A 16,040-nucleotide genomic window follows, 5' to 3' on the forward strand; every position below is an offset into this window, starting at 1 on the left:
AGAGACTAAGATCATCTTAGCCATAAACTTACTGAATGGCAGAGCAGGTTTATGAAGCCAAACATTCAACTTCTGCTCTTGCCTTCTTTAGTCTGTGAAATAGTCTCACAGCTGATCTAACCAAAATGATATTACAGTTGAGCGCAGCTCTGGGATAGAATAAAGATTTTCTAGATGACTGTCTGGTGGGTGATTGCTAAATTTGTGCTTTCCTTATTATCAACTTATTTTGATGTGGGATTTATACTAAAAAATGAGGCTATATAGATGACTTTACAAAAAAAATCTGAAAAGTGAGCAATAGCAGAGAGAAGTGAAATGTGAAATAAGAAATAGGGCACCTATTTACTCTATAGAAACTGACAACAAAATCCATTAAAGTCAAAAATTTAACCAAATAATAATGGAGTAAAAAAATATTTTAAAAAACTAGATTGAATGCTTCAGAAGGCATCAGAGGCAGCTGTAGAAAGAGCAGTGAAAATAGAAGCTATTAAAAATGTTTTCCAGATAGCAACCTTCGCTTTGTAACAATACTGATCATATACAGCCCTGGGAAATTGAAAATGTCACACAACTCTTTAAAAAGGGAGGGAGGCAAAAACAGAGACCAGTTTATTATATAAAAAAGATTATCGGCTAATTAGCCTGACGTAACGTGTTTTGTAAGATGTGGGAGTGCACTGGGCAAATCAGCAAAGAATGGGAAAAGAAGTGGCAGATGGAATATAAAGGTGTAGACTATTTTCTAAACAGGGAGAAAATTCAGAAATTAGAGGTGCAAAGGGAATTGGGAGTCCTCTTGCAGCATTCCCTAATAGTCAACTTGCAGGTTAAGTTGGTGGTAAGAAAGGCAAATGTAATGTCAGCATTCATTTTGAGAGGACTAGAATATAAAAGCAAGAATCTATGCTCAGGCTTTATAAGGCATTGGTCAGACCACACATGGAGTATTGTGAGCAGTTTCACCTTATCTAGGAAAGGAGATGCTGGCATTGGAGAGTGTCTAGGGGAGAGTAACATTAATGATTATGGGAATGAAAGGGTTAATATTTGAAGAGTATTTGATGCTTCTGGGCCTGTAATTCCTTGAGTTTAGAAGAATAGAGGTGGAGGAAATCTTATTGAAAATTATCGAATATTTAAAGGCACAAATAGAGTAGACAAGGATTGCATGTGGGTGAGTCCGGGACCAGAGGGCACAACCTTAGAATAGAAGGCTGGAAATCTTAGATAAAATAACAAGTAGAATACACAAAGGAGAGTCAGCGGATGTTGTTTTCTTGGATTTCCATAAGGCCTTTGACAAGCACAGCACATGAGACTGCTAAACAAGATAAGAGCACATGGTATTACTGGGAAGATACGAATATGGATACAAGATTGGCTGACTGGCAGGAGGCAAAGACAGGGAATAAACTGGGCCTTTTCTGGCTGCCTGCCAGTGACTAGAGGTGTTCTATAGGGGTTGGTGTTGGGACTGCTTCTTTTCACCGAGAATATTAATGACTTGTATAATGGCCAAATTTGTGGACAATACAGATAGGTGGAGGACCAGGTATTGTTGAGGAAGCAGAGATTCTGCACAGGACTTGGACAGATGAGGAAAATCAGCAAAGAAGTGGCAGATGGAATGTAGTGTAGGGAAATGTATGATCATGCTGTGGCTTTTAAAGGCATTGGTCAGACACTGGTCAGACCACTTTTGGAGTATTGTGAGCAGTTTAGGGCCCATTTACTAAGGAAGGATTGCTGGCACTGCTAAGAGTCCAGAAGAGGTTCACAAGAATAATGCTGGGAATGAAAGAGTTAACATATGAGGAGCATTTGATGACTCTGGGCCCGTACTTGCAGAGGTTTAGAAGGATGGGGGAGGGTGGGTGATGCACCATCAATAACTCACACTGAGACGTAAGGCGAGATATCGGCTTTTATTGACTGGAAGAAGGAACCAGGAGTGAGTGTCTATCATACAATGTCTTGGAGACTGAGGCCGAGCGTCAGGCCGCAGATCTCCTTTATACAGGGGCCTGTGGGAGGAGCCACAGGAGCAGTCAGCAGGGGCGTGTCCCGACAGGCACATCGTTCACCACAGCGGGTCTCACTGAAACCTATTGAAAATCTAAAGACCTAGATAGAGTAGGCATGGAGAGGATGTTTCATTTAGTGGGGGAGTCTAGAAACACAGGGCACAGCTTCAGAATATAAGAATGTCCCTTTAGAACAGAGATGAGGAGGAATTTCTTTAGCCAGAGGGTGGTGAAACTGTGGAATTCAATACCACAAATGACTGTGGAGGCAAAGTCATTGGGTATATTTAAAGCAGAGGTTGATAAGTTCTTGATTATTAAGGGCATCAAAAGTTACAGGAAGAAGGCAGGAGGGATAATAAATCAGTCATGGTGGAATGATGGCAGAGCAGACTCGATGGATTGAATGGCCCTAATTCTGCTCCTATGTTTTATGGTCTTAATGCTCTATCAATTTTTTTTATTTAGAAAAGTAGGGATTGTCAAATGCGCATATGGATGTTGATCTAATGCAAAGGATGGTAAGTGGGTTGACGAAAGCACAGAACACAAATTAGAGAATGGTAGGTCAAGGTTATGTGCAAATTAAGTTTTCCAAGGATGAGCAATTCTGTGTAGTGATTGTGAATAGTTTGCATGCTTAAATATACTTTGTTATAAATGTGCATTCGCACTTGCTTCTTTAGAGAAAGTAAGCACATATTGTGTAATTATTCTGGAAAAAAGTCAATGTTTTGTTTCACATGTGATCACAAGTACCTTTAGCTCACCAATTACTTCTTTTTTTTAGTTCAAATTATACACACTAGTCTTCAATGTTTCAGAAATAGGATGCAAGTATATTCTGGGATCTAAATCCAAATCTTGGTATTAAAAGTGTTTTTTTTTCCCCGCAAATGGCCCTGTATAGCTTACAGGAAAAGAGTCCGACCAGTCTATTCAAGAAAAGGGTATTTCCATAAATGCAGAATTAGTTTTACAATAACCTATATGGAGATCAAAGAAAATATTCTGTTGAATACGCTGGCCCTGGCATGCAGAGGTGTAATTGAGCATTCATTCCACCATGTGAAGAATAGAAAATTTCATTAGTAATTATAGCAAATGTTTATCATTTTTGTATTTATATCCTGTCTGCAATCTTACGATAGACATTGAGACACCAAACTATACAAGGTAAATTAAACTGCCAGAATTGTAAACAAAGAGATTCTATATGGGTCCTTTAATAGTCAGTTTCTGACACTACCAACAGCAATTCCTTTCCCTGAATCTTCAGGGCCTGGCTTTTAATTACTTAATAAGCTATATGTATCAGAAAATTCTACTTCAATCAGGATATTTAGTTTGCACCATCTTTCCTCACCTTAATTAAAATACAGGCAGGAAAAAGGAGCACTGTCTCTTCAAGAGTAATCATGGGTTACATGAGGAAAATATGGTTTTAACTGATAAATTCCAATCTTCAGTATTGTTAAGTAGATAGAATTACCTCATTCTATCACCCACTGCCATTCCTCTGAAAGTAAATCTATCAAGGAGAAAAAGAATAGGGCTCAGGTTATACACAAGCAGTCTGGGGTATCATAAATTGGATGCCATATTTCCAGAATGTTGTCAATATCACTGAAATGAAACATTTCAAATACACTCCATAATGACAGTTTAATCATTGTGACAACTTCAATATTCTAATATATATGGTCATTATCACTGAATATTTCTATATAGGTATTTCAAACAGATTCATGTCCAAAGCTGCAATACCAGGCCCAATACTTAGTTTCTTAAAATACAATATATGATTGTAAAAAAAGTTCATGTAACATCAGCTCAAACAGTATAAAGTACTACTTATTGTAACAAAATATAATAAATGGTCTATTTATGATCCAAGGCTTTGGTAAACTAATCCAGATTTTATTTGAATCATAAATTTTATATATTCAGCATGAAATTTAAAGCAAATCTTTATACTTGCAACAATGCCATGCTTTTGCTCATCAGCCAACTCCTAAAACAACTGGTTCATTGGTTTGGTAAATATAAAGGCACTGATTTTGAAAGATTTGTCTATTATATTAATTTAAAATGCATTAATATTAAAGCAATTTTAATTGAAACATTAATGGGTTGTCTGATCAGAGACATTTAGTTCAGAGCAGGAGACAAAATACACTTTATCGCTTGTATCTAAAATGGAAGCATTTTGCATATAATTAAATTTTACTAAAACTAGATTGATATTAACCACTTATTTTTTGTGGTTTTATTTGTTTTTTTTTTATTCACAAAATCAAGGTACTTTGAACCATTTGAAATCTTGAATCCTGCATATACGTAGTAATCAAAAGCATAGCCAGTGCAGTATTCACATAATTTCCTGTTTCTTGGATTGAGTCTTCAGTGCAAGAATTCATGGCTTGCAATAAAAAATAATTAAGACACAATATTTACAATTAAAGTTACTGTTTGAAACAAATATTCTACATACACTGAAATTATATATGTTTTAACATTCAGTTTTCAATTTCAAATCAAATTAAAATACATTTCTAAAATACCATTATGTCAACTGTATATGAGAAAATATTCAATTATCAAAATTATTGAAGTTAAATGACTGATTAAAATTTGCCCTTTTGGTTTTGATGTACTATATAATAAACGTAAGAAGAATTTTAATGTTCTTAGCTGCTTCATATTTTGATGCAAATTGGTTTGTGTACCCTCTTCTCTTCAGCTTACTGACTTAACATTATTCTACTGACGCAAGGAAAATAGTGTCTTGCATTGTATTCTAGTATGCAAAAGATAATGTATATAGAACCATCAGTGTACTATAAATAAGCAAAGTTATGAGGCTAAGCACAGATGACTGCAAAGAAAACAGAAAAAAGGGTTTAGGAAAGTAACTGAAAGCTTGATTGAAGAGGCTATTTTGAGAAATTGGGAATAATGTGGAGAGCTGGGGTAGCCAGACACAAATTAATTTGGGCCCGCAGATTTAAGGCACTTCTAGCTGTGATAAAGCAAACGAACTTTGAGTTGTAAAGTTGACCAAGATCACACAATTAATATATTTAGGGTAAAGAGAATAGAAATGAAGATTTTGTGGAATAATCTGCAAACTGGTAATCCACCACAAAGTCAATGTCATGGAGCTTTAAAACAGCGAAAGACCCTTTGTTAATGCTGACTGTGATGCATGTCTACCCACGCTAATTACTTACCTGCTTTAGGTCTGTATCCTACTTTGCTCTTATCCAAATACATGTCCAAAAGCCTCTTAAACATTCTAATTGTTTCCACCTCTACCATCTCCTCTGGCAGCTCACCCCTTAGGACCACCAGCAAACTTGTGAAAAACTTGCCCTTAGATCTCCTTTAAATTTCTCCCCTTTCACTTTAAATCTGTGCCCTTTAGGTTTAGACTGATTATTTGGTCTAGTCTATGGCCCTCATCTATAAATCACTATTAGTTCACTCTTCAGACTCTTATGCTCCAGTAAAAATAAGCTTAGTCTATCAAATCTCTTGTCGTAACTAAAGCCCTCCAATTGTAAACAATCGTGGTGCTTCTCCTCTGCACTCTTTCTAATGTTAACATTTCCCTCTTCTAGTGTGGCAATCAGAAATGTGCAATACTCCAAGTGCAACCTAACCTACGTAAAGCTGTGATTAAGACAACGTTTGGAAGATCAGATCAATTCTAGTTCTGTTAATGAAGTACAGAAGTTCTCCTAGAACAAAATACTCAAGAATATACTTCTAAGTAACTACAAAATTAAATTGGGAAAAGAAGCTAATGTAAGTGTTAGAAGCAAACCTTTAACACTTGTACAGCAGAATGGATGTTGATAATTTGCAAAATGGAGTGAAATCCATATATTCTTGAATTCCATTTGTCATTACAACTTTTGATACCAGATCAGATTAGATTAGGTCAATCACATGTACATTAAATATACAGTGAAATGCATAGTTTGCATTAACAACCAACACATTCTGAGGATGGGCGAGGGGCAGCCTGCAAGCGTTGCCACACTCCCGGCGCCAACACAGTATGTCCACAATGTTCAGCAGAACAACACACAGCCAGCATACAACCAAACAGACAGAGCAACAGCAAAGCAAACCAACATCAGGGATTACTGGCCCTCATGCTTGGGACCCACAAACTGTTGTCCGTGACCTCGAATATCGTAGGCCTTTGTCCTCAGCGCCTCACGGCTAAACTTCCATCCTTGAAGATCACTGGAGTCCGACACCTGAAACTGCCAACTAACCTTGGACTTCTCGATCTACTGACTGACCTCGGGCCTCCAGACCTGCCCCTCACAGACCTCCGACCTTGAAACTCACTAACCTCAGGGATCACCAACCCTGACTTCCATCTTCCAGAAAAACGTGTTCGACATCAGGACATGCCAACGTATCCTCTGATATGTTTCCACTAAGAAATGTAAAACTCCTCACCCTCTTCACCTCCATTCCCCTAAAGAGAACTGGCTCATTGACCTCCGGCTTCTTCCTCCTATAGTTAGTTATCAGCTCTTTAGTTTTTCTGACGTTGAGTGAGAGGTTGTTGTTGTGACACGTTCAACCACAATTTCAATCTCACTCCTATATGTCAGTCTGTCACCACCATTGATTTGCTATCAGCGAACATAAATACAACATTGGAGCTGCACTTATCCACACAATCATAAGTATAAAGAGAGTAGAGGAGAGGAATAAGTACACAGCCCTGTGGTGTACCTATGCTGATGGAGAGTATGGGGGAAATGAATTGCCAATCCATACTAACTGGGGCCTGCCAGTGAGGAAACTGAGAATCCAGTTGCACAAGAAGGCACCAAGGTCCAGGCGTTAGACTCTTGAGGGAATGATAATGATAAATTCTGAGCTGTAGTCAATGAGGAACATCCTAACAAATGTAGGTAAGTGAAGAACCAATGAAATGGTGCCTACTGCTTACCTTTTGCAATGGTAGGCAAATTGGAGCAGATCCAGGACAGTCCTCAGGCAGGAGCTGATATGCTTCATGACCAACCTCTCGAAGCACTCCATCTTGGGGATATAAATGCTACCTCCACTGTGAAGTTCTACTGGACAGGCTATTGCATTCTTCTTGGGTACTGGTATATCTGATGCCTACATGAAGCAGGTGTGTACCTCAGACTACCAAAATAAGTTGAAAATGTCCCTAAAACTCTAGCCAATTGATTAGCACAGATCTTCAGTACTTGACCAGGTACACTATCTGGCCAGATGCTTTTTGTGAATTCACCCTCCTGAAGGATCCTCAGAGAGTGATTGGACAGAGTGGACAGGCACAGTGGACAAAAGGGCCTATTTCCATTTTGCATGAAACTCTAAAACTGCAACTTTGCAAAACTACAGATTCAGGAGAAGCCTCTGCAAAGGAGCAATTTTGTTAGGGTTTTATATAGAAGGAAGCAGGCTACTTGTTCCACTTGGAACGCACTGTCTTTTACACTAACTATCCAAGAATAGTACAGGATAAGCAAAGAGCAAAAATGAAGGCTGACAACTGAGAAAGGAGCACAGTTGGTTCTCCAGAGAAGCCAGAAAACAGTGTCATTTTATTAGCAGGTGTAAAACATTCTTAAACACTGATATTCATGTAGCTCACATCCCTGAAACCAATATGCCTACTGACTTCTGCAAAGTAATGCAATGAATAAAAATTCAGTCTTATTATTCCATTTGTATCCACCTTGACTGCAATAACTTGCCTGGATATTTGAGTAGCAGACATTTATCTATTACATCCCATTTTCCAGCATTTGGTCTAGCCTAGGCAATTTATGTGTTTGTTGAGGTACTTCTTAAATGCTGTCGGCTACTCTGCTTCTACCACTCTCCATTCCAGATCTTCACTACTCTTTGGGTAGAAAAGGTCCCCTTCACATTCCCCTCTAAATCTCTTACTTCCACCATAAATTTATGTCCTCTAGCTTTATTTACCTGTGATAAGGGGTAAAGTTTTCTGCATTCTACTCTATCTATACTAGAATTTTATATTCTTCAGTCATCTCCCCTTTAAACTTCCTGCTTTCCAGAGAAAACAGACCAAGCTCTTCAATTTCTCTCTCATCTAAAATGCTCCATTCAAGGCAACAATCTCCAGCAAGAAATCTCCTCTACACTCTCTCTAGTATTAACACATCAATCCTACAATATATTTACCAAAACTGCATACTGTATTCTGACATTTGACCAATGTTTTATTAAGTTCAAACATAACCTATATTCAATGCCTCACTTAACGGAGGCAGCATCCTATATGCCTTCTTCATTGCGTGTCCTCAGGAAGGGGATGAGATTCTTTTATAGAAGGTACCCAGTATTTGAACATTTAAATTAAGGCTTTAGTTTTAAAATAAATTTTAGAACAATGCAAAGTACACAACTATCAAATCACTTTACATTCCACACATCTGGATACATCGTATGAGGGAGTAGTAAAAGCAGATTCATTAAAACTTGCAATAGATATTTGGGTAGTCAGGAAACATTTTTAGAGGCATTGAGAAAGAGAAGGAGAGAAGAATAAATTAGATAGCTCATGCTATTTATTTTTAAATATGTATACACAGAAAATATGTGTGGTTGGGAAGGCCAGCATTTAGGTATGCTTCTAGAAACTGGTTCACACATTATTGGTACATGGGGAGTTCCAGGCGTTTGATTTGACAGTGAGGATAGAATGATGTTATTTACTGAGTTGGAAGGAATTAGGATTTGAAAGAAACTTTAAAGTGACTGTACTCAGAGATTTTAAACATACACAAATGCCTTGTAATATATACTAACAAATTCACTTTCACTCTAGAACAAGCAATGACATAAAATAAAAAAAAATCACCTTCTTCCGGTGCCACCCCTATCTCTTTCTCGCATGTTCCACTCTTCTTCAACCCTGCACAGATGCTGCCTGACCTGCTGTTTCTCCAGCATTTTGTGTTTATTTCTCTGGATTTCCATCATCTGCAGAATCTCTTGTTTATGATCAACTTTGGTCTCATTTTTAAACAACAATATGTATGAAGAAAATCAAGGAAGCAGTTAAGAATCATTTAGTAGAGGAAAAGGGCCTTACTTTCTCATGCAAATTTTACACTCTGAATTAAGGTGGTGATCAAATTTTTGAACTGGTTTGAAGATAATCAGTGACTCACAAACTGGGCTGTGCTAGTGTCAAGTGTTATGGGGGGGGGGGTCAGTGGAAGTTTAGTAATATCGAAATAATTTCAATGAAAAAATACCAGAAAACATAAAAATGAATAAATTATTGGTTCTTTGATTGTCTTGGCTATATGTCTGCTGATAATCCCTGGGACAATCCCAAATCTTTTAAGAGAGTATCCTGCTATATTATGCATTTACGGGACAGGGTTTGATTGTACTTTACAGAATGTGACCAAGTTGGGTCTTCATTCAAAATAGCTAGAAAAAAGAATATTAAATAACTATCAAACTACCTATCCATTGGTCCATTATTAATAACTGGCAAAAATAGAAAAATGAATTTAATTTAGCTCAAATTGTTCAACTGGCATTGGGCTGCTTATTAACAGCATTAACAGGATTACCTGCCTAGTTTTGATCTTCAGGAGAAGGTCATCTGCCAGGGTGTTCCATAAACTGCAGATGTTGGAATTTGAATCAACATAAAAATGCTGGAGGAACTTAACAGGTCAGTCAATTTCCCTCCATAGATGGTGACTGGCCCATTGAATGCCCTCAGTATTTTGTGTGCTGCACAAGGATGTTCAAGTATTTTCTACATTTTCTAATCAAGACAAGACCGACAATATTTAATTGAACGCCCATGTCTTCTACATAAATGTGAAGAAATGAAAAGAAGGAAAAATAATGGTAAATCAGTCTGAAGAGATAATTAAAAATTGTATTAGAATTTAATTATACAGTCAGCTCTCCTTAATCGCGAGTTCCACATGCACGGATTCAACCAACCGTGGATCGGGAAAACCCGGAAGTTAAGCTCTATTCACCTCGCATCTCCTTCGTTCGCTACTTGTGTTGTGAGCGAGAGGAAGGAGTTTAAGTCTAGTAAGGGATGCCTGGCTAGCTATGTAAAGCGCTACAGCCTCAAGAACTTAAAGATCACAGGAGAATCGGAATTGGCTGAAGGCAGCATCAGCATTCCCAGAAGAGCTACGATGGTTGCATCTGTACTGAACATGTACAGACTTTTCTTTCTTGTCATTATTCCCTAAACAATACAGTATAACAACTATTTACAGAGCATTTACATTGTATTAGGTATTATAAGTAATCTAGGGATGATTTAAAGTATACGGGAGGATGTGCATAGGTTATATGCAAATACAACGCCATTTTATGTAAGGGACTTGAGCATCTGTGTTGTTTGGTATCCGCGGGGGTCCCAGAACCAATCCCCTGCGGATAAGGAGGGCTGATTGTAATTCAGTAACCAAAACAATCAATCTGCTTACTGAAATGAGGTTGTTGGAAATATTCTTAAACAAAGCATATGCTGACTGAGGTTTTAAACAGAAGGAAACCTCTAATTGAAATTTCTGAAATTCTAGAATCTCAATTACATTTAAGAAAACATTCAATCCTGTAAACACCAGAATTTGTAATGTATAAACTGAGGACTCAACCTTAATAGACAATAGACAATAGGTGCAGAAGTAGACCATTCGGCCCTTCGAGCCTGCACCGCCATTTTGAGATCATGGCTGATCAACTACTATCAATACCCGATTCCTGCCTTGTCCCCATATCCCTTGATTCCCCTATCCATAAGATACCTATCTAGCTCCTTCTTGAAAGCATCCAGAGAATTGGCCTCCACTACCTTCCGAGGCAGTGCATTCCAGACCCCTACAACTCTCTGGGAGAAAAAGTTTTTCCTTAAATCTGTCCTAAATGACCTACCCCTTATTCTCAAACCATGCCCTCTGGTACTGGACTCTCCCAGCATCTGGAACATATTTCCTGCCTCTATCTTGTCCAATCCCTTAATAATCTTATATGTTGCAATCAGATCCCCTCTCAATCTCCTTAATTCCAGCGTGTACAAGCCCAGTCTCTCTAACCTCTCTGCGTAAGACAGTCCAGACATCCCAGGAATTAACCTTATGAATCTACGCTGCACTTCCTCTACAGCCAGGATGTCCTTCCTTAACCCTGGAGACCAAAACTGTACACAATACTCCAAGTGTGGTCTCATCAGGGCTCTGTACAAATGCAAGAGGATTTCCTTGCTCTTGTACTCAATTCCCTTTGTAATAAAAGCCAACATTCCATTAGCCTTCTTCACTGCCTGCTGCACTTGCTCATTCACCTTCAGTGACTGATGAACAAGGACTCCTAGATCTCTTTGTATTTCTACCCTACCTAACTCTACACCGTTCAGATAATAATCTGCCTTCCTTTTCTTACACCCAAAGTGGATAACCTCACACTTATTCACATTAAACGCCATCTGCCAAGTATCTGCCCACTCACCCAGCCTATCCAAGTCACCCTGAATTCTCCTAACATCCTCATCACATGTCACACTGCCATCCAGCTTAGTATCATCAGCAAATTTGCTGATGTTATTTTCAATGCCTTCATCCAAATTGTTGACGTAAATTGTAAACAGTTGTGGTCCCAATACCGAGCCCTGTGGCACCCCACTAGTCACCACTTAATAATCTTATGGCAATTTGAAAATGTTCTAGAACAAGTCAGTAATAAGGCACAACATTTGTTTTCACACCACCACAATGCAAACTTATGTAGACAGCATTAAATGAGTTCACTGCAGAGTTGGGTTTTTAAGTTGCAGAGCTGGAATATGGGTTTTGAATCTTAAATCTTGAGACGGTTCCTCATACTTATTCTCAGGCACAATGATTAATCATAATTTGCAGAATCTGCTGTTTAATTTGCTTACTCCTTACACACTCCAATTTGAAAGTATCCAGCATGGAAAATGGACAAATATGAATGTATACCTTAGAAAAAAACACTATCTAAATCAATTATCTACTTGATAGTAGACAACATGCCAAAAACAAAAATGATATCTGTATGGAGAGAATTGGAATTATTTTTATTATAGATATTTCATGGACTCAAGGCAATTGAATCCAGTTAAGAATAATTATTATATCCATAAAAGCAACCTTATTTGTCAGTGTTCCGTTTTCCTTTAGTGGGTGACAAAATTTCTGACATTCCAAAAACCTCCCTCCATTTGTAACCTACAAGTCAAATGTATTATAGGATGCACTCCACAAATAAACAAAGCTTGACATAATCTAGTTCAAATCAACCTGCTTCATTCATGCCCATTCCACCAACTTAAACAATCATTTCTTCCACCACTGTTGTGTAATGGTTACAGTGTGCATTACCTACAAACTGGCCTACAATCCACTCGTCCAGTTACTTTTACCAACATCTACCAAACCAATACCATCAGGTGCGCAGTGAGCAGAACTGCTCCCTCACAAGTCTAGCAACCCAGTTTTAATCCTGACCACTGACAAATCCTGGAAGTTCTTACCTATCCAAATAGCATTAAGTGAGTGCTTTCACTACAATAGCAGTTTCACATGAAGGTGGCACATTACCACCTCCTTAAGGACAAACAGATACTGAGAAATAAATGCTAGTCACACGTTTTGAAAAATTTACAAATGTATCATTGTTTTCCTATTTTTAACAAATAGACATTCACCTAGGGCTTCTGAACTTTATTATGTTTTTCAATTAAACAATATCACTTTAAGTTACATTGCTGATCTAAGTACTTGTTTCTACATGTTAAATTTATGGGTATTATTTCTTAATTTTAAAACCGTTGACTGAGGTGTGAAATTTCAATTGGGCCAGATCAAAAATGTAAACTCTTCAAGGAGCTAATGTGTAGAAGAACTAATCGTGCTTGAAAAGCTAAAAATTCAAAAACTGAAATGTCAGCAGTTCAAAAGTATTCACCCCCCCCCCCCCAACTGCACTGTTGCTCAGTACTTGTTTGAACCACCTCTCACAGATATTACAGTCAGTAGTCTTTTTGGGTAAGTCCAATAGCTTTGTACAATATGATGGAGCAAGATTCATACATCCCTCCTGTGCCAGGTTAGTTGAGGAGCATCAGAGGATAGCAATCTTGAGGTCTGCCAGAGATGTTTATTCTGACTCCGACTCTGACTGGACCACTCAAGGACTTCAATTCTCTTCATTTGAAGTTGCTCTGGCAGTGTGTTTTGGATTGCTGTCCTGCTGGAAGACGAACTTCCCCCAACCCACCCCCTCCCCCCAAGTCTAAGCTTTCTGGTAGAGGCTAGCTGGTTTTTATCCAAGATATCTCTGTAGTTAGCAGCATTCATCTTCCCCTTAATCCTGACCAGATTTCCAGTCCCTGTTGATGAAAAGCATCCCCACACTATGATGCTACTCCACTATATGTTACAGTAGGGATGGCGTTACCTGACTGATGCATAGTACAGTTGACCTTTACTAATCTGGCTACCTGTAATCCGGTTCCATTGATAATCCGACACTGATTTCAATTTTTCCGGGCAACTGTAATTTTAAATTTCCCGGGCCACCGTACCAGTCTGCTGCACACTGTTTTGGTTGCTTTAGATCTGTCCATGTGTTGGCACGCTCTTGTAAGCACAGACAGGTGTTTCCTGCTTGTTTTCCTGCATTTATTAATATCATTGGCTCTTTTTTAGCCCCAATTATGGGCCCAGTGAGTAAAGGAAATGCACCTCATGCTGTGAAGCGAAAACACCGCACGTTATCCATTAAAGATAAGGTTGAACTCTTAAAAAAAAACTGGACACTATCAGTGAAAAGCTTGTGTGAGTGTTACAACATTGGCTCTTCCGCAGTGTAGGATATAAAAAAATATAAAGAAACAGGAAGAAAAACTGCTACCTTTTTTTGCTGATAGTGGCTCAAAGAAACAGATGAGCATAAGAAAACAATGAAGAAATTCGGAACTAGATAAAGTGCTGATAACGTGGTTTAATCTTCGTGTAAGTGAAGGTGTTGGACTATCTGGAGATACGATGAAGGAACAAGTGTTTCATGAAGAACTAGGACTAGATTATGAGTGTGACTATAGTGAAGGCTGGCTTCATCGGTTCAAGCGGCATCATGGCTTACAGTTTTGTACAGTATGTGGTGTGTGGTGAAAAATGTTCAGCAAACAAGGAAGCAGCAGCAGAGTTTGTTGAAGAAACTGTTGTGCCAGTTTCAGACTAGTTCCTGATGCTTCACTCATTTTTCAAGATGAAGATGTTGATGATCCTGACAACCCCACACTTGCAGACATGTAACTTTGCCTGAAGGTATATTAAATGTCTCACTTTAGAAGTGGAAGTGCTCACCTTTTCTGTTTGTTAATTCCTGTACATTTACCTGTACCCTTTATTTTATCAGTGCCTGTACAGTATATATTACTTTATTAAAATTTCACTTGCTACTCATTTAATACTTGTTCCATTATTATCTAACTTGTACTGATTTACATGATATTTTAAAGGTATGATGAGGCAGTTAGCTATTGCTTAATGTGATCCTTCTGTAATTTGGCATTTTCACTAATCGGGAACTGCTCAAGTCCCAATGGTGCCGGATTAAAGAAGGTCGACCTGTATTAGATTCACACCATTCGTGCCACTTAGTGTTAAGGCCAAAATTCCACCACAAGACCTACTCCACACCTTTACAATATCTTCTAAGTGATACTTGCAAAGTCTTTATGGGCAAGGATATACTTTTTTTTAGCCAGGTCTTATTCCTTGCTCCTCTTCCCTAAATACCCATTTTATGCAAGACCTTAGAGTTTGTGGAGCCATGAACTTAATCTCCAGTTGCAGCCACTAACTTCTGCAGCTCACTCAGGCTACGTCCACACTAGACTGGATAATTTTGAAAATGCCGGTTTCACGTAAAAACAATAGGCGTCCTCACTATGAATTTTTGAAAAAAATCTCTATCCACACTGCAACGGAGATTTCGGCGAATCTCCTCCTCCTGCGCATGTGCAGGACACATCTACTGAAAACAAGTGACAAGTTTAGTGTCGAATCTCGCCGTAAAAGTGCGCGTTTGTGTAGTTACAGACTAGAAAAACTTAAAACAATGGACAGCTGTTGGCTTTCGCGCAGAAGGACTTAAAGCTAAAAAAAGCAAATACTGGAGCATACGGCGGCGACTGACACGGAGCTCACGGACAGATTGACCTGGCTGACGATGAACATTGAAAAACTCACTAACTCTGTTGCATTAATAAAGCACCTTGTTAAATGTATAAAACATGTCTGCATCAGTCTTATCTTGAATTTCCATACAATGTTACATTAGGCTGTTACATATCTATTGTCAGAGAAGTACTTGCATAAATAGGTAAACCACCTTCATACAAGGACAGAAAACAGGGCAAAGTGAGTACAGCATACTTATCTATTCAGTATTTATTCAGTCAAAGTATTTGGTGAGTACATTTCTAACTCTTCTGGCTTCGGTCTCGTTGCCGTCTATTCTGAAATTGTTAGGTTGCGTTCAAGAAAACAATGAAATAGCGCACTGGCGTCTGATAGCATTTTCAGATTTCTCCGGTTACCCCATCCACACTGATCTGCCCGAACAGCATTTTCAGAAATATCCAGCCTGGAAAGCATTTCTGAAAAGCTATGGTTTCAGGGGACGAAAACACCATTTTAGTGTGGACGGAGGGTAAAAACGAAGAGAAAAAGCTTCGGTTGCGGACTTATCTGGCATAGTGTGGATGTAGCCTCAGAGTAACTATTGGCATCACAGTAGCCTCTCTTACAAATGCAATTCTTCTCTGGTGACTAAGTTTAGAAGGGTAGCCTGACCTAGGCAGTGTGGCTGTGGTTTCATATTTTTATCCATTTTTTCACGAGGGACTGCACTGAGCTACGGGGTATGTTCAGTGACTCAGAGAAGGTCTTGTAC

General features: G+C 38.5%; 1 protein-coding gene across 5 annotated transcripts in view; it reads right to left on the minus strand.

The window, feature by feature from the left end:
- dcaf6 (ddb1 and cul4 associated factor 6) overlaps positions 1-16,040 on the minus strand; it is a 169,413-nt gene that overhangs the window by 34,938 nt on the left and 118,435 nt on the right. For 4 of the 5 annotated variants that reach the window (XM_059968302.1, XM_059968300.1, XM_059968304.1 and 1 more), the window contains one exon: positions 3,523-3,561. The exons of the other annotated variant lie outside the window; for it this stretch is intronic. In XM_059968302.1, the coding sequence (XP_059824285.1) occupies positions 3,523-3,561 (39 nt within the window). The remainder of the gene's footprint in view (positions 1-3,522; positions 3,562-16,040) is intronic. 5 annotated transcript variants of the gene reach the window in all.

Source organism: Hypanus sabinus, chromosome 4 (assembly GCF_030144855.1).
Source record: "Hypanus sabinus isolate sHypSab1 chromosome 4, sHypSab1.hap1, whole genome shotgun sequence".
Taxonomy (NCBI): Eukaryota; Metazoa; Chordata; class Chondrichthyes; order Myliobatiformes; family Dasyatidae; genus Hypanus; species Hypanus sabinus.